At 37.9% G+C, this 19571-nt stretch overlaps 1 protein-coding gene across 1 annotated transcript in view; it reads left to right on the plus strand.

The window, feature by feature from the left end:
- The first annotated feature begins 860 nt into the window (after positions 1–860).
- Positions 861–19571, plus strand: part of LOC150077333 (carboxy-terminal kinesin 2-like) — a 287195-nt gene continuing 268484 nt past the window's right edge. The window contains exons 1-2 of the mRNA XM_090386031.1: positions 861–879; positions 17765–17858. Of these exons, the coding sequence (XP_090242157.1) occupies positions 17778–17858 (81 nt within the window). The 5' untranslated portion in view covers positions 861–879; positions 17765–17777. The remainder of the gene's footprint in view (positions 880–17764; positions 17859–19571) is intronic.

Below are 19571 nucleotides of genomic sequence, written 5' to 3' on the forward strand. Positions count from 1 at the left end.
CAGAATACACGTAATTTCGAGACATGTATTATATTTCGCTGTATGTTTAAAGTTCCTGTTAAGCTGAAAATCCAAAAACATAGACGCTTCCCTCCCGAAATGTTATCATGATCACTGGCTCCACTTTTAACTTCTAAATTGTGTTAGTAACGGGCCGAAATAGTGTCCAAAATAGCTAGTTTTATTGAGAGAATATTTAATCTGAATCTGTCGTTGTATGAGTATTAATTCCAGATGTTGATTTGCTTCGAATGTTTTGTAAAGCGAAGGAATTATTAATATATTGCCATACAGTCGGTCATGAATATCATTAGTTTGTGCTGAAAATAGATTTGAATACCCAAATGATATAGATGGCGTCATAGCTCTTTCAATTTGTGTAAACCAATAGTGTAGTTTAATATTAGCGTGGGTAAATTTAAATCGTTGCTGTCAGTTTACTAACATTTTTCATTGGAATAATAAGTAAGTTTTTTCGGTTTCCTAATTAGACTTCTGTGTGTTTGTTTATTATATTGTGGAGAGGAATTAATCTTAGTTATTTAATTCTTTTCGAAATAATTCACAGGAGAAAGTTATACTGAGGAAATCAATGTATTATGTATTGTATTAACATTAGTTATATAATATCGGTGTAGATACACCATAGTTAACCCATCAATTTGAACTACGTAAGTAGTGTAAAAGGCATCGTTTTAATTGTATCTCATATTATGGTTGCCTTCACAACAAGATAGCTGGTATTACGCTACTTCAAATAAATAACACTTCTCTAGTAGAGAAGACTACTGTTATTTATTTTCAGAGGATACCACCACCATCCAGACGATCGTTTTGAAGCTATTCGGCTTCATCATCAGTGGGCGGGCAGGTACCCAGGTAATACAACAAGCCAACACCCATATGAGATACAATTAAAATGATGCCTTTTACACTACTTACGTAGTTAAAATTTATAGGTTAACTATGGTGTATCTACACCGATATTATATAGTTAATTATCAAAACCCATAAGGATTATGCTTGTGCATTTCGTTTTCGAAATACATTAATATTAGTATATGGATGTGAGAGCTGGACAATAAGCTCTCAGGGGTTTAGAAGCCTTGAAATCTGGCCGTATACAAAAATGCTGAGTATCAGTTGGGCAACAAAAATAGGTAATGAGGAAGTATCAACTCAAGATCAGTCTTGAGTTGTTCAAATTATAAAGAAAGGGGTTAATGGGAAATGAATGAATGGTGGAGAATTTCGTGCAGTGGACAGGGAGAGCAAAAATAGACTTTTTTCCAACTCCTTGCCGAGTGTTTGTTGATTGTCAACCAAAAAAAAAAAGTTGTGAGTTAGAGATAATTTGAAAGGGTCTGCAAGTCTTCCCAGACACGATAGGAGGGAGTATATGATGAGAGCTTTGTCAAGCAATTTGGGCCTGGAGAGATTGTGCAAGACTCATGGGGTATAATTTTTTTCTCAACATGGTCTGTGCTTGGTAGCAGGAGAGTGCTTCTACAGGGATGGGATACACTTAAAAAGAAAGGGTGGAAGAATATTTGCTTATGCTATTGAGGCAGTGTTAGGTGGGACGGAAAACTGCTATATTGGGAGGATTCAAAAACTAATAGATTAGCAGTAGCTGCAGGCAGGTAAAAGTTATTATTTTAGCATTAACAGTAGTAGAGCATATGATGCAAGAAAGAAGCTTCTACAGCATTAGTCAAAAAAAAAAAAAAAAACGTTCTCATTTCCCCCATCTATTCACTCCAAAAGTTTGTCCAGTTCTTACTTGAATTTATTTAAGTTATCAACTATCATGAAAACTGATGGAAGTTTGTTCTGGCAATCAGCTACCTGCTGGGCAAAGGCATATTTCCACACATCTATTCTACAACTCTTTCCTCAGTTGAAGGAAACTGAAGGGACAAACTTAAAAGGGTTTAAGTTTGTCCCTTCAGTTTCGTGATCTGAGCAAGGAGAATCCCATCAGCATCGAGCCTGCTTAAAAAATTCAAGGCATTATACACCTCAGTCAGATCACCTCGGATGTGCCTAGACTCCAGATGCAGCAATCTGCATAGCTTAAGTCTTTCTTGGTGAAATTCTTGCACTGCTTCAATTGGAATGAGCAGCAGCCTGGAAAGAAAGGTGCTGGTGATTTCTAGAACTGCTGAGAGTCATCATGGAACAAGTAAATACGTGGTCTATGTTTGGGTAACTAAGAGTAAGAACAGGTGCATGTATACTTTCATGTACACCAATGCTAGGAGTATAGGAAATAAATTCGATGAATTTGAAGTGCTGGTCAAGTCATCAATGGGAGTTATATTGTTAGGATATCAGAGATGTGGTGCCACACAAGTATAACTAATGCAGAATTGGAATTTGAGGTGTACAGTGTGTACAGAAAGGATAGACGGGATAGGAGGGGTTATGCTGTTAAATAAAAGACACATCATGATGTGTCTTTTATGTAAGACAGTGCGTCCATTTGACATCTTGGTGGACAGTTCAATGTTGAGTCAGTTTGGTGTGACATAACCACTGGTAAAGCAAAAATGAGAGTAGGAGTGTGTTATAGGCCTAATGACTCTGATGAGTACAACCGAACAGCTGTAGAGAGAAATTGCGGGCCAGTAAATCAGAATGTCTTATAATGGGGATTTTAACTTCCCAGATATTAATGGATACTTGTGGGTTGGTCACTTGCACATTAGCAAGGATTTTGTGGATTTATTGGATGATTGTTTTCTACAGCAGCATGTTTGAGAGGCAACCAGTGGGAGTAATACTCTTGATCTGATTATCAGCAGTGATTGCCAATGCATTAAGAATCTGAAGATAAAGAATTTACTTATCTGATGTAGGATTTACTTAAAGATGTAACCACCATTATGGGTAAAGGGAAGGGTTTTTAAATTCTATACAGTGGGACCAACTGATGAAGTTAACAACAGCAAATTTGAAATGGGAATTATTTTCAAAGAATTAATCTTGGAAGCCACCAGGATTTTCATACCCAACTAAGAATTGCTGTTGAAGGAGGCGCCTCCGTAGCCAGGTGGGAAGGAGCAGCAGTGCGTAGCACACGCTTCTTGATTAGACTGGGGTTCGAGCCCCCACCACCAAATACGGAGAATGCGGAAAGGTTAGGGAATGACCTCCGCATATCCTGGAGCAATATGGCCTTAGTTGCTAATGCTCCTAAAAACCAAATAACAAACATACGAGCTGTTCAAGGTTTAGGCCTAATTGAATGTCAGATGAACTAATGAGACTCTAGAAGAACTAGAATGAGACTCTAGAATGTAAACTCTAGAATCAAGGGGATGAAATAGATTGGGCCACTTGATATCGATGGTTAAACTGTTGATGATCCTGCTTAGGTAACTGGAAACTGAATGAGTATTTTGCATCTACATTCACACATGAGGAATTTTGTAGGGAAGTGGAGGACAGAAGCTTATTAAACTCTGACAGTTAGTTAAATGACTTTGTAATAACTGAGAGGAAAGTTGAGGAGAAATTGTTGAAGTTAAACATAAGAAAGGCAACTGGAGTAGTAGTAGTGGCATGTGATTCAAGAAAGCAAGTGTATGAGCTTATGCAGCATCAGCCAAAAAAAAAAAAAAAAAAAAAAAAATATCACACCATTCCTTCCAAATCCTGTCCAGTTCCTCCTTAAATTTATTTAATCTATCAACTTCCACAACGACAGATGGAAGTTTGTTCCAGCAATTAACCACCCGCTGGCTAAAGGCAAATTTCCGCACATCTATTCTACATCTGTCTTTTCTTAATTTGAATTTATGCCCCCTTAGGTTCGTAATCTGAACAAGTGGAAGGATCCCATCAGAATTCAGCGTGCTCGACCCATTCAAGGCTTGGATGGAATCTATCTGGTTATATTAAAGAAGGCAGCAAAGGGAGTAAGCAAACTCTTAGCCATAATTATGAGACATCCATGGACTATAGGCGCCTCCGTAGCCAGGTGGGAAGGAGTAGCAGTGCGTAATACACGCTTCTTGATTAGACCGGGGTTCGAGCCTGTCACCACCAAATACGGAGGATGCGGAAAGGTCAGGGAATGACCACCGCATATTTCCAGAGCAATATGGCCTTAGTTGCTAATGCTCCTAAAAACCAATTAAAATCAAACAAATCCATGGACTCAGGGAAGGCACCCCCCCCCCCCCCAACTGCAGATGTGCAAATGTATCCCCAATTCACAAAGGGTGACACGAGTAATAAGACCTGTTAGTTTAACCTCTGTTCCAGGGAAAATAATGGAGTCACTGGTTAAAGAAGCATTGCAGGATCATCTAGACAAGATAGCAGTAATATTTCAGACACAGCATAGGTTTGTTAAGGGAAGGTCTTGTCTGACCAAGTTGATTGGATACTACGATGCGGTCACAAAGGAAGTGAATGCAAAAATAATTTTGATATATACCGGGATTTCAGGTAAGCTTTTGATACTGTTGCACATGGCAAACTGCTGTACAGATTGGAGCAATATGATATTAAGATCAATTTGCTGCTATGGATAAAGGGATGGTGGAGTGGAAGAAGTCAGAGTGGTAATCAATGTATGCTGCTCTTCGTGGACTAATGATATTAGTGGAGTCACCCCCCCCCAGGGTTTGGTGTTGGGTCTGTAGTTGTTTTCTTTATTTATAAATGATATTGATGAACAGTAATAAGGCTTAATGTCCAAGTTTGCAGATGATGAAGGTTGGCAGGGTTGTTAATGACAGTACAATACTGCAACAGGATCTAGAAAAGTTATGCAGATGAACTGAGAGGTGGGAACTGAATTTTTAACAATTTAAAATGGAAAGTACTTCAGATTTGAATGTTAAACAAAGGTACATGAGCAGCATTAATTTCCCCCCCCCCCCCCAGAGAGTAACATCAACTGTGTGATACTACACTCAGGGTAGTGGAGAAGGAAAAACACCTGGGGGTAATTGTGCAATCTGATATGAAATTTTCTGAGCTGTGCAAACAGGCTGCCATTGCAGGTTAAAGGGTCTTGTGTGGCACCTTTGTAGCCAGGTGGGCAGGAGCAGCAGTGCGTAGCACACACTTCTTGATTAGACCGGAGTTCGAGCCCGTGACTACCAAATACGGAGGATGTGAAAGGTCAGGGAATGACCACCATATATCCCCAGAGCAATATGGTTTTAGTTGCTAATGCTCCTAAAAAACCAAACCACAACAACAAAGGGTCTTGTCAGTGGTATACAGAAATTTTGTTCAGGGATAAGGAGGTGGTTATTCTTTTGTGTAAGGCAATGGTCAGGCAACAAATTGAGTACTGCATACTGGTCTGGAACCCTCATTTTAGTAAGGATGTAGAGCTAATGGTACGAGTACAAAGGGCAACGAGATTGGAGAGGGAAACAAAGGGTTGCTCTTACCAAGAAAGTTCTTTAGATTGCAGTGTCCGGAGACTAGGCACCTACAATATGATCTGATTGAGGTGTATAAGGCCTTGAATGGTTCGAGCAAACTCAATGCTAATGGGATTGGTTTTATTTTTTAGATTATGCACCTTAGGGGACATAAATTCAAAGTAAGGAAAGACAGTTGTAGAATAGATGTGGAAATTTGCCTTTAGCCAGCAGGAATTTTTTTTTTTTTTTTTTGCTGATTCTGTGTAATCTTGCTTTCCTGCATCATGTCTATACTAATGTTAACCTCTACAGAGAAGATGTATGAAGATGAAATCCTTCCAGCTAATTTCAGCGTGGTGTCTCAGTATCAGAGGTTTCTTTACACTTATATGAATCTAGAATTTTATTGATTGAACAGAGATGCGAATTTGGTAACTCTTATATTTAAATAGCATTAGAAATGGTGACCAACCCAAAAAGAATTAATGTAGTTGTCCAAATGTTTGTTGGTTCATTTTGATGAATAATATAAATAAATATATAAGGTGTAAGTTGGTTGGAAGAGAATATAAGGAGGATATACAGCCAATGTAGTTGTTGGAGTGATGCATGCTATTATTTGCATGTTATTTATTGGCATATTATGCCCTACAGCATTGAAGCATCAAAAATCCAAATCATCCAGAGCATATGTATAAACAGTCTGTATCTAATTGAACAAGTTACGATGGAATTGCATAGTATGCTGTTAGATTCACCTGGAAAATTCTTGATCATGTTGGTTGAGATTCTAGAATTGCTGGCCAGTATTGGCACTTGTAGATGCAGAACACACACCCACAATTGTTCCATAGGTTTTGATACCTAGACAATAATCATCAAAATGTGAAGAACAAATAATTTGTTGGTAGGCAGCAGTTGATAGATATCTTCCTAAGAAGGATTACAAATTATATTAGTTGAACTTTGGGATATCTAATATTGTGATGTGCCATTATTCCTCCTGGCCTAGTCTTTGTTTATTGATAATCAACTTTTATAGAGCAGACATAAGAAGATTAAGTTCCTACAAAAATAGTTGCATCAGTTGTGTTGTTACACTGTATGCAGTATTAAACAGCTTTTAGAAAATTCGCAAGAAATAGCTTAAAATGGTGCACCTTATTTATTTTGATACTATATTGGTTAATAAGAACAAGCGATATCTCTTCAATAATTTTAATCTTTTTATCCTAGAACGAAAATATTTCCTGACTGCTTCACTTCTAGCACACATGGTGTCATGGAGTAAGAGAAATTGAACAGGAAACAAAAATTCTACAGGAAAATTATGCATATTTGATTTATGTATAATTAAGCCCGCCCATGTATAATTGAATAATGTATAACTATAAAACTTAGCATATATGTACAGTCCATTTTTTACATGAATGCAGATTCTTCTGATTTTTTACAGCTCTATATCTTTAATTAAAAAATAATCAGTGATGCTGATGAAATTGAAGAATATATTAGCTACAATTACAATTTACACCAACGTAAATTTTGGAGATATTTTAATTATTACAATATCTTAGAAATACAGGCTGTTTGTAAAAGATCTGAATGACTTCATTATGGCCTAATTGTCAAACTTCATATAATAGGAAGAAATGGTGTGGTGGATAAAAAATGTGTAAATTATGAAGATTTTCTAGTAGTTTTTTTTAGCTTCTTGGGTAATACAGAAATCTGATTCAAGTGAAAGGTCTGTCTTTGCATAGATATCCAGAATTATGTCTTCCATGATGATTGATGGCAGGAATCTCTCATTCTCTCTCTCACTCAAATGGAGATTACTTCTGGACTGCACCTCATACATGCATGTCAACCTTACTACAACATTCTCTATCTATAGCATTGGTTAATTTTGGTTTAGAAAATATACCAGTACTTTCTTTGTTGGTCCGATATCCAATCCAGATAGTTAGATCAGATACAAATGAGAAGACTCGCTTGCAGAAATTCTTGAAAGATTTTTAAATGATATAGTTACTTTAAGATTCTCTCCTTATTTTAATGCACTTCAGCTGTAGCAATGCAAAAAGTACATCTGTGTGATACTTGTGGAAATGATATGTACAGCCAACATGGGACATTTTTTAAAGTACTTTTACATTTTGAAAATTATTGCAAACAAGATGCAAGCATTTCACTTTATTTATTTATCTTCCCCATTGCATAACCACATATATTCACATTATAAACACTTAATTCGATGCTGATGCTATTGAGGCAGTGTTAGGTGAGTCGGAAAACTGCTAGCTTGGGGGGAGACAAAGACCAATAGATTGACAGTAGCCACTGGCAGAGGTGAAAGAGATTCTTGCACTGCTTCTATTAGAATAAGCAGAAGCCTGAAAAACAAGATGCATGATATTTCAGAGACTGCTGGGAGCCATTGCGGTACAAGTAAACACATGGGTTGTGTTAGGGTAGCTAAGAATAGAAACAGGTGCAGGTATACTTGCGTGTACACCAATGCTAGGAGTTTAGTAAATAAATTTGATGAATTTGAGGTATTGCTCAAAACATCAAAGGCAGATATTGTTGGGATATCAGAGACGTGTTGTCACACAGATATAAGGGATGCAGAACTGGAATTTGGGGAGTACATCTACAGAAAGGATAGACAGGATAGGAAGGGGGGAGGAGTTATGCTATTAGTTAAGAAACACATAAAAACCAAGGAAGTGAAGCCAGTTGACATCGCTGGACAGTGCAGTGTTGAGTCAGTTTGGTGTGACATAAGCATTGGGAGATCAAAATTGAGAGTAGGAGTGTGCTATACGCCTAATGACTCTGATGAGTATAATAAGAAACTGTACAGGGAAATAGAGTGGGCCAGTAAATCAGAGAGTCTTATAATGGGAGATTTTAATTTCCCAGATATTGACTGGAATTTGGGGGCTGGTCACTCACACACTAGCAGGGCTTTTGTGGATTTATTGGATGATTGTTTTCTAAATCAGCATGTTCGGGAGGCAACTAGAGGGAGTAATACTCTTGATTTGATTATCAGCAGTGATTCTTCATGCATTAAGAATCTGCAGATAAATGAACCACTAGGTGGCAGTGATCACAGTGTGCTGAAGTGGGATTTACTCAAAGAGGTAACTACCATTAGGGGTAAAGGGAAGGGTTATTGCTTCCGTAAAGGCGACTACGATGGACTGAGGCAGTATTTAAATTCTATACAGTGGGACCAACTGATGATGTTACCAACAGCAAATTCAAAATGGGAAGCATTCAAAGAATTAATCTTGGAAGCTACTAGGCTTTACATACCAACTAAGAAATATTGTTCAAGGTTTAGGCCCAAATGGATGTCAGATGAACTAATGAGGCATATGGCAGAGAAGAAAAATGCATGGGATACTTACAAATTAACACATGACACAGAAGCCTATGATAGATACAAGTTGATATGCAACCAAGTTACAAAGGAGGTTAGGCAGGCGAAGGCAGATTACGAGAAATCCTTGGCAAGGGATGCAAAGAAAAACAGCAAAGAGTTCTTTACTTATGTAAACTCTAGAAGGAACGGGATGAATCAGATTGGTACACTTGATATTGATGGGTCAACTGTTGATGACCCTGCTCAGGTAGCTTTTTTTTTTTTTTTTTTTATTTTTTTATTTTTTATGAAAACCCCAAACACGAAAGGTATCAAAACCTATAGTACTTAGTACCGTGCATGGGTTGAAGGAGAAGTATGGGGGGGGGGATGCCGGAAACTTTGCTCTAGAGACTAAACATGGGTTTCACCACTTCAAGCCTCCAATAAGCAAAGTGGTGGTATTTCACCGGTTGATGAAAGCCATCTACCACCTAACAAACTAAATGAATATTTTGCATCGACATTCACACATGAGGAGTTATTCAGCGAGGGGAATGTCAGAGGTGTATTCAACTCTAGCAGTAAGCTACAGAATCTTGAAATAACTGGGAGTAAAGTGGAGGAGGAACTGTTGAAGATAAACACAAGAAAGGCACCTGGGGTGGATGGGATCTATCCAGTTATATTAAAGGAGGCAGCAAAGGAAGTAAGCAAACCCTTAGCCATAATTATGAGAGCGTCCTTGGACTCAGGGGAGGTATTCATAGACTGGAAATGTGCAAATATGACCCCAATTCACAAAGGAGGATCAAAGGCTGACACAAGTAATTATAGACCTGTGAGCTTAACTTCTGTTCCAGGAAAATTAATGGAGGCACTGGTTAAAGAAGCACTGCAGGATCATTTAAACAAGACTTAAGTTATAGCTCGGACACAGCATGGTTTTGTTAAGGGGAAGTCTTGCCTGACCAATTTGATTGGATATTATGATGCAGTCACAAAAGAACTGGATGCAGGGAATAGCTTTGATATTATATACTTGGATCTTAGAAAGGCTTTTGATACTGTTGCACATGGAAGACTGCTACACAAATTGGAGCAGTGTGACATTGGAGGCAAATTGCTGCTATGGATAAAGGGGTGGTTGAGGTGGAGAAGACAGAGTGGTAATCAATGGACACTGCTCATCGTGGACTAATGTTATTAGTGGAGTCCCTCAGGGCTCAGTGTTGGGCCCATTATTGTTTTCTGTATTTATAAATGATATTGATGATGGTATATCAAGCTTAATGTCCAAGTTTACAGACGATACAAAGGTTGGCAGGGTTGTCAAGGACACTACTGACACTATGCTGCTGCAACAGGATCTGGAAAGGTTGAGCAGATGGGCTGAGAGGTGGCAAATGAAGTTTAACATTGACAAATGTAAAGTACTACACATGGGAAACAGCAACCCCAGAGCAACGTATCAACTCTGTGGTACTACACTGACAGTGGTAGAGAATGAAAGGGACTTGGGGTGGTTGTGCAGGCAGATATGAAGTTCTCTGAGCAGTGCAGACGGGCTGCAAGAGTAGCTCAAGGAGTATTGTCAATGATATACAGGAATTTTTCCAGCAGGGATAAGGAGGTGATTATTCCCTTGTATAAGGCAATGGTCAGGCCACACCTAGAGTACTGTATACAGGTCTGGAGGCCTCATTTCAAGAAGGATGTAGAGCTGCTGGAACGAGTACAGAGAAGGGCAACAAGATTAGTGAATGGAACAAAGGGTTTTTTTTTTTTTTTTAGGAGCATTAGCAACTAAGGCCATATTGCTCCAGGATATGCGGTGGTCATTCCTTGACCTTTCCGCATCCTCCGTATTTGGTGGTGACGGGCTCGAACCCCGATCTAATCAAGAAGCATGTGCTACGCACTGCTGCTCCTTCCCACCTGGCTACGGAGGCGCCAGGAACAAAGGGGTGCTCTTACGAAGAAAGGCTTAAGTTTTGCAAATTACAGTGTCTGGAGACGAGGCACCAGCGAGGTGATCTGATAGAGGTGTATAAAGCCTTGAATGGTCTGAGCATGCTCAACGCTGATGGGATTCTTCCTCTTGCTCAGAATAATCACCTGAGAGGGCATAAATTCAAATTGAGGAAAGACAGATGTTGGATAGACGTGCGGAAATTTGCCTTTAGCCAGCGGGTTTTAAGGCTCAGCTGGACAGGTATTTCGAACGAACAGAGGGGTGAAGTGGGTTTTTTTTTTTTTTTTTTTTTTGGCTGATGCTGCATAAGCTTGCTTTCTTCCATCAAATGCCTCTGCTAATGCTAATTCAGGTGGACCTAATTTTGGCAAAGTCATGGTGGTCTGTGACAGCCAAATCCTCTGCTTGCACCTTCACAATGGTAAGACTCTTAGTTACCCTGGGTATAACCCCCCTCCCCCATGTGCAAGTCCTGAAATATGGCACCTAGCACACTGTATGTGACCACCCAAGTGTGAACCAATGTAAGTTGGGTCATGGTGTGTCGCACACTCCACATGGAGGAATGCTGCCTCCTCTGTGTTACCAGGCAATAATAGGTGGTAGATAACTCTCAACTGGTGCAATACCACCACTTTACTTATTGGAGCCTTGAAGTGGTGATACCCATATTTAGCGTCCAGAGCAAAGCTTCAACACTTCCCCATCTCTTCCATCGTGCAGTCTGATTGATGTCTTTTGAGGTTATGATAGACATCATGGCGAGATCTAATCTTCCTTACACTCACTGCCTGTACTCTGCTAGATAGTGACTGAAGGGAGTCCCAGTAGTGTGTGTGTGGGGGGGGGGGGGGGCTGTGTTATTGCCAGTGCTTTTTTTGTAAAAAAATAGGTGCTATACTCATTCTTAGCTATCAGGAAAAGTTAAAAAGATATGAAAAGTACTCTAAAATTTTTTTTCCTGATATTGTTACTTTAGTAGTAATGTTTTTGGAATAAGAACAACAAATTTAGTAGATTAACATAGTTTATTAAGCATAAATGTATTATTCAAGTATATAAAAAAATAAGTAAATAAATCTGTCAACTACTGAGTGCCAGGCACACTCAGGATGAAGGATCTGTAGTCATGAATGGTCGTTAGTGTAGTATCTCAAATAGGGATACTACACTAACTACAATTTATGGAAACTGAAAAAAGTTTCTAGTACCTCGGCTTGGCCTAAAACTGAGGAACTAATGAAAACGTTATCTATTTGAGTCTTTCCAGTTGTTATGAATGACAGGGGTGGGAGAAGTGACTGGCAGGTGAGGGCCATGCAAGACTTGGCATAGGCAGATCCCCATCACAGCTGCCTCAACACTGGCTCTCTGAGTACCTCCTTGCGGGACAACTCCAGCTTTGAAAATTGTTAAAAAATACTTCTCGTCGCAAAATTTATAAATGACCTTTATAGAATTATTAACTGACTATTTAGCAACCTTTTTGTCATCAACAAGAGAGTTACTTAGTACAAAGAATCGAAGTGCAATAAAAAATTGCTTTTTTAATTTTAACACAAAACGTAAATGATAGATTTCAATCGGAATAGTTTTCCCTTGATAAGCATCGAATAACACAAAACTAATGTGATTTTTAAATTTTTAGCTCCATTACCGACGTAAATAGAGGGGGGGACACACGAAAATTACTCACATTTTCCTGTGTGGCGCCGCCAATTTTAATTTTAAAAATATTTCAAAATTATATTTTAAACCTACTCGTTGAGCTCTTTTCAATGGTGTATAATAGCCTATAAGTTGTTGACATATTACCCCCCATTTCTCAGACAAATTTTTGTCAACAATGATCAATATGGCGTTATGTTGGCTCACATGATGTACAAACACATGCAAAATTTCAAGTCAATAGGTTGAGTGGTTCAGAGATACAATGCTGTGACAGACGGATGGACAGACAGACAACCGAGTGACATTATAAGGGTCCTTCGTTAGACTATGGCCTCTAAAAATAACAAGTAAAAATAAATAACATAAGTAAAAATAATTCCATAATAAAGTTTTTGTAGATTATTCCAAATTTTTATTAAGTTTTCATCCGGCACCCTATGCCGACTTCTTTTCTTCCTCTTTGTGTGTCTGTTGCTGAATGACGTTTCCGAAGCAGCCACGAATCGACATATTTTGCTGGATCGAAGCAGGTCAGCGGTGGGCCTGCAATTTTAAGAAATAGTAGTGAAGAAACTGTTTTTGTCATCAACGAAGCTCTGGTTAGGCTGGCGATCAGATTCATTTGCGAAAATGCTCGTTCACATTCACTCGATGAAATTGGTATCGTACTCAGGGTGTCCATTAAATGCTTCAATTCTTCCGAAACCATCTTTTCAATTAGGTATTTCAGAAATCCACGAATTGTATCTCTTTCATTTAACTGTAACCTGATTGACAATTTTCTAACTTCATTCTCACCAAATGCCAACACTTCGTGTTTAAAAGGTTTAATACCTTTGTTGTCCTCATTTTCCTTCTCTCGTCATCGGTATTGTTACTAGTTCTTAAATTTGATATTTTTCTTTTCTTTTCTTTTTTTTTTTTTTTTTTTGAAACTGTCCAAAATTTCAATGTCATTCGGATATTCAGGTACTAAGACCAAACAGAAAAATGTGGATAACACAATTCTGCGAAACAACAGATGATTATTTGTTGGGGTAAAAGAAAATCACTCCCTCCTAATTCTTGAACGGGGTGCTTACAGTTGATTCACCACTGGGAATCAACTGTACAATCAATCAATCGCCCACGGCCCTCCCGGAAAGTGAACTAAAATAGCATTTTAAATTTTGTTAATTATCAAAAAAATTTTTATTAAAGGCTGGATGGTTGTTTTGTTCAGTAAATGTAATTGTGCATTGTACTTAGTAAAATTTTCGAATATTTTCAATTTTACTTTTAGAACCAACAAGATATGGAAAATGTAACACACTAAAGAAATCTTACTTTGAATTTTTTTTTTAATATGGCCCCTGTATAGGAAAAGTTTGAACACCACTGCAGTAGAAGGTGGACCAGTGCCCATTGGGAATACCCCTTGATCTGCTCACTGTTGACTAGCGTGACTTCTCCATATGTGGTGTACCACATATGGAGAAGTCTAACTTCTCCTAAAATGACAGGTGGTCAGATAGGTTTTGCCAGGTACCACTGAGTAGTAGAATGATCCCTTCAGCTCTCTTAATTCGTGCAGCAGCACTAATTGCCTGAAGGCCAGAAATGCAAACAGGGCGTACCGAGTTAATTCTCTCCTAATCCGCTATATGAAAATTTTCTTCGCTCAACGGAAACTATTTTAAATGTAACTTCCATGGGGAATTCAAAATAATTAAACAGAGATCTAAGTAATTCAGAATTATAAAAATGGTTATACAATTTTATATAGAAAATATCTTAACAAAAGGCAGTGAAAAATGCAAATAATTTTAAACTTATTTGAATATTAAGTAAATGTGTGAAAAAAAACTTACGGAATATTACAAATTTCGAAGTGCACTGAATCCAAATGTCACAGGGCACTGCTAATAAAGGTGCCGGTACGCTGTACCGTCCCAAAAGAAGCACTGTAATAACTGTTATGTTAAGGAGCTGGGTATATTCTTGCCATGTGTATGCCGTATCCAAAAATTTTCATACAGCATGTCTTCCCCCCCCCCCCCAATCTTTTCTTACTACTAATTGCACCATGAATTGTCAAACCAATTGAACAAACTTATCTGCAAAAAAGATCTAAACCTCCCAAACACCTCATTGTTCATTTCACAAATATACATTGTCTCAATTCTAATCTCGATGTCCATTTTGACTTAGTCTGCCAAACCCTATGTACTTATTCGGCAGAATCCCAGTTATTGGTTGATTTAACTGCTGTTCTTCTCATTTGTCCAAATTATTTGCTTTCTGATTCCTTTCACACCAAAGATGGTAGTTGTGCATGTGTCTGTTCTGATATTCCCTGACAGAAACTTAGTAATTTGGAATCTCCACTTTTCAATCTTCTCTGGTTTAAAATCTCTCTATCACATTCTGTCAAATTCATATTGCCTCTATTGTTCTCTAAATTAACCCCAGGGGCTCACATCTGGTGAGTATGGGCTTGGCACACCCAGGGTCCTGAGGTGGATATCATCATTCTTCTCTTTCTTGGTGATTCCTTTCTAATTCTCTCTCTCTCTCTCTCTCTCTGTAACTTGGAAAATTTTTTTTGCCTGGTGCACCATAGGCCTCAGGCTTCCTTGCACCATATGGCTAATAATAATAATAAATCCACTAATCACTTGAAACTCTTCGACTTCCTCCAGTCCAACTCTCCTAACAGTGAGGTAATTTTCCTTGGTGATTTTAATGTTCACAACTCCAGCTGGCTTTGTTTTCTAGTCACACGGACCCAGCTGGTCAAGATGCTTAGCCTTTTGCAATTACTAATGACCGCACACAGATTGTTCATTTACCTACCAGAATTCCAGATAATCCTAACCACTAGGCTTGCACACTTGATCTTTTTCTCACAAACAACCCTTCTAAGTATTCAGTCAAGGTGAGTGGTCCTCTAGGTACCTCAGATCAGAACTTGATGATGGTCTCTTCTCCAATGGAGACTCTCTCGTGGCTATTCTCAACATTGTGTTGTTTGGCATTACAAGGATGCAAAATGGGATGATCTGCAAGATTTTTCTTCTTTTCCTTGGTTGGATTACAGTTTCAAGTCTTCTGATGCCAACGTTTGCTCAGATTGTCTGAAATTTTTCTTGTAGGAATGCAATCATTTATTCCTTACTCCAACTTAAAATCTCATCCTTTATCTAAACCTTCTTTTTCCAGTAAATGTGCTAAGACTGATCAAGAGAAGAATTTTGCATATCGTAATTGATTTGTTTCAAAATCTCCAGGTTAATTTTCTGCCTACAGCCAAGCTTGCAACAATTGTAAAGCAGTTATTAATCAGTCCAAACTAGATTTTGAACTCAAATGGTAGCTGAGTATTCTCGTGTTTGGTGCCAAAGCTACTGGCCGCAACTTTTGCCCATCTCTGTTTCCATTTATGTCAAAACCAGATGCTTCTATTGCCACTTCAACCAAAGATAAATCTGACCTGCTAGCATCCTATTTTTTTTCCAACTCTTGTGTTAATTATTTTGGTAAACCCCCTCCCACCATTCCGAGTACATTCCATTTAATGCCTTGTGTGGTCTTTCGTCAAAAGGATTTTTATCAATCTTTCTTGGTGATTCTCTTCTACTTCTCTCTCTCTCTCTCTCTCCTGTCTGAGTGCTCTTTCGACATTCGTTTCTGCTGGATTCCAAGCCACATTGGGATCGTGGGAAATGAACTGGCAGATGCTGCGGCCAGGTCACCAGAACCCCACAACACTTATTGCCTGTTAGTCCCCTATACAGACTACAGGCAGTTAATACAGGCTAAATTACTGTCCCAATGGCAACATTCTTGGCATGATCAAGTCACAAACAAGCTTTATCAGATAAAGCCTGTAATCCGACATTGGCAGTCTAGTCTGCGCAGGAGTCGCAGAGAGGAAGTTGTTCTAGCTCGCCCCTGCATAGGACACAGTCATCTTACACATGCATTTCTGCTGAGGGCAGATGACTGTCCTATGTGTGAGAACTGTGACACCTATTTAAGTATACATCACATTTTAACCGAGTGTCCACGTTTTAGACATGAACGTTACTTTTATTTTACCGATTTTAGTCATCTGGCTGAGCCTTATACACTCAGTCAGATTTTATCTGACAATGACAATGTGTCTGCTGTTTTTAGCTTTTTAAAATCAGTAAGCCTTTTTACCCGTATTTAAAATTGAATTGTTATTGCTTTGCTGATATATTTTTTACTTTTATACCTTTAATATCTATGTTATATCTCGACATGGTGGCCTAACTAAGTCACTGAATATTTTAATTTTTTATACATGACCTGGATTTGGCGCATTATAGCCTTAGTTGCTAATGCGCCAATAAACATCAAATCTCTCTCTCTCTCTCTCTCTCTCTCTCTCTCTCTCTCTCACAGGGTAACTTGGAAATTTTTTTTAGCTGGTGCAGCTTAAGCCTCAGGCTTCCTTGCACTATATGGCTAGTAATAATAATAATAATTTCTCCATTCTCATAATCTGTGCTACTGAACTTACTCCTATTGTGTGTTGCCTGTTTTTTCACTTTCTTATTCCAAAGGTTTGCTCATATCCAGCCAGTTCCTAAAGAGGGTGACAAATCCCTCCCATCCAGTTGTACCATTTCACTTACTTCTACCCTTTGTGAAGTAATGGAGAAATCAATTAACCATCAATTCTCATCTGTTTGCTGTTCATGCAAAGCATGAACTGAGCAATTAAATATTTTGAAGATTTTTGGAATCTGGAAGGAATTACTGACTATTGGATTTTTGGAATTACTGACTAGCTGTTTTCAGCAGTTTACTTTCAGTCAGTGCTTATGGTCTGACGAAAGTCAGTAACAGCATTCAACTCACGAAATCCACTGTAGTATTTATGACCTGCAATTCTGAATAATTCTGTATTTTTGACTTCAATGGCTATTCGAGGAAATTGATTTCTGACTTCTACTTATTAACATATTTAGAAATCTGTAAAATAAATGCATCTGAGTTTACGAGAAGTTTTATTAATTAAAAAAATTAATACACAAATTAAGCATATTAAAATGTAATTAAATAAATTAATTTTAATTTATGCCACAGTCATCAACATTATTTTAAAAAAATATTGTAATAAAATTATAATATATAATTCTGTTTTAAGTGATAAAACTTTAATTAGCACAGTAAGAATAAGCAGTTGTTAATTATGGACCAAAATAAAACATCATAACCGTGGAAAACTGACTCCCACAACATATGCCACTTCTCCTATGTTATGTAAATATTTTTTTGATATTTTCTTGTATGTAAACAAATCTCTTAATTGTTGATAATATCTGTACTTTATTTTAGAAACATTCACGAGATGACATCAAAAAGTGTTGCTAGTCGCCTTAAGCCACCTCAGCCACCTTTTAAACGCTCCTTATTCTCTGAAGAAAATGAGGTATTGTTTATTTTATTAATTATGTAATATGATTATGATTATACGCAATCCAAACCTATAGTCTAACCCAGTGGTTTTCAACCGAGGTGCCACAACAACATTACAGGGGTGCCACATAATTTGGGTTTAAGTTACTTAAACTTATTATTATTTTTTAATTTTAATTTATGTTTATTTCATTATAAAAAGGCGTACAGTATCTTTTTAATTTTGTGGTGATCTATAATTGATGTTTACTTAGTACTTCTGTATAAGGAATAAAATTATATACTGTATATATATAATTTGTATTATGAAATGTAATTTTTATAATTATATTATTGTAATAAAAGCCGAGTGGGCAGGAGCGGGAGTGCAGTAGCACACACTCTTTGAGTAGACCGGGGTTCAAGCCCCTGACTGCTGAATACGGTCGATCTGCCAACCCGCACTGGACCAGCGTGGCAGATTATGGTCCATTTCCCTCAACATGAATTGTTGAGGAGGCTTCCATCCTGCAGTGGGTTGATAATGGCTGCACTTTACTTTACTTTTTTTTACAGGGAGAGAGAATCGGATCTAACAGGCAGAAAATCGAGTAGGGGTGCTACAAAATAAAATAAATTACTTAGGGGTGCCGTTATTAAAAAAAGGTTGAAAACCACTGGTCTAACCCTTTAATTTTTTAATTTATAAAACAAGATCTTTGTCTTCTTGTATTCTATGTTGTGCATGTTAAATAATAATATGGAAACTTACAGTTGGCATATACACTGTATGACCATAAGTATTTGGCCAACCCTCCTTGAGAATATTGTATATTCCCAAAGTAATATTGCATATTCTCCAAATACTTCAAAGGAATATTGCACTCTGTGCCAGAAGCCCCCTGTGCATGTCTAAATATCATGGGTCTGCCTGTGCAGGCAGAAGTAATACTTTTGAAGCCAATATGAATTGTAGATTGGATCTTGTAGGATGGTGGTTAGATGCCACATCAGTAACCTTTTTTGTATATATAACTGCCATTTGTTGAACATCCCGAAATCCACGGTGAGAAATGTTATTTAAAGATGGAAGCTCCTTAGTGATACTTGTGCAGGATTTTATGCTTGTGCAAATGGATATGTTTTTTTGGAAATTTTTACTGTCTTTTTGATAAATTGATATATCGAATTGTGTTTTACAAATAGTTTAAATAGTCCTAGTCACATTCCTTGGCTTATTTTTAAATTTAGCTAGTGATTTTGTAAGTTACAACTCACTAGGCCCCCGGGTGCCAAGCGATCTTCTGTTTTATTTCTACTACAATTCATAGTGATTTTTCTAGAGCAACTGGGTTTTTCTTTGTTTATTTCGATTTAAAAGTCTTTCTGTTAATTAGCTTTACTTTTTAAAAGTATAGAAAGAGAGCCAGAAAAAGGCCTTTACCCTTTTCTTTATTGTATATACTAACCGTACTAACTACTAACTCCTACGCTTGGCCCCAAGTGGCACTGCTCCTGTCTCCCCATGGTGGGGCCGGTAACCTGGGTGGAAAAGCTAATCCCCCAGGGTGGAAAGGAGCCAACATGGATAAAGAAAATTATCCAGCCTTAGAGCCTTCAAGCTCAAATACCATAGATTGGTATAATTCTGATGAAGGTAGTGCACAACATAAGTGCTTAAAAATAGACAAACATCAACCTGAGTATCCAACTTTCCTGATTATCCATTCCTTAACTAGTCAACCAG

The sequence above is a fragment of the Mastigoproctus giganteus genome, chromosome 12, assembly GCF_048544385.1.
Source record: "Mastigoproctus giganteus isolate SK-2022 chromosome 12, ASM4854438v1, whole genome shotgun sequence".
NCBI lineage: Eukaryota > Metazoa > Arthropoda > Arachnida > Uropygi > Thelyphonidae > Mastigoproctus > Mastigoproctus giganteus.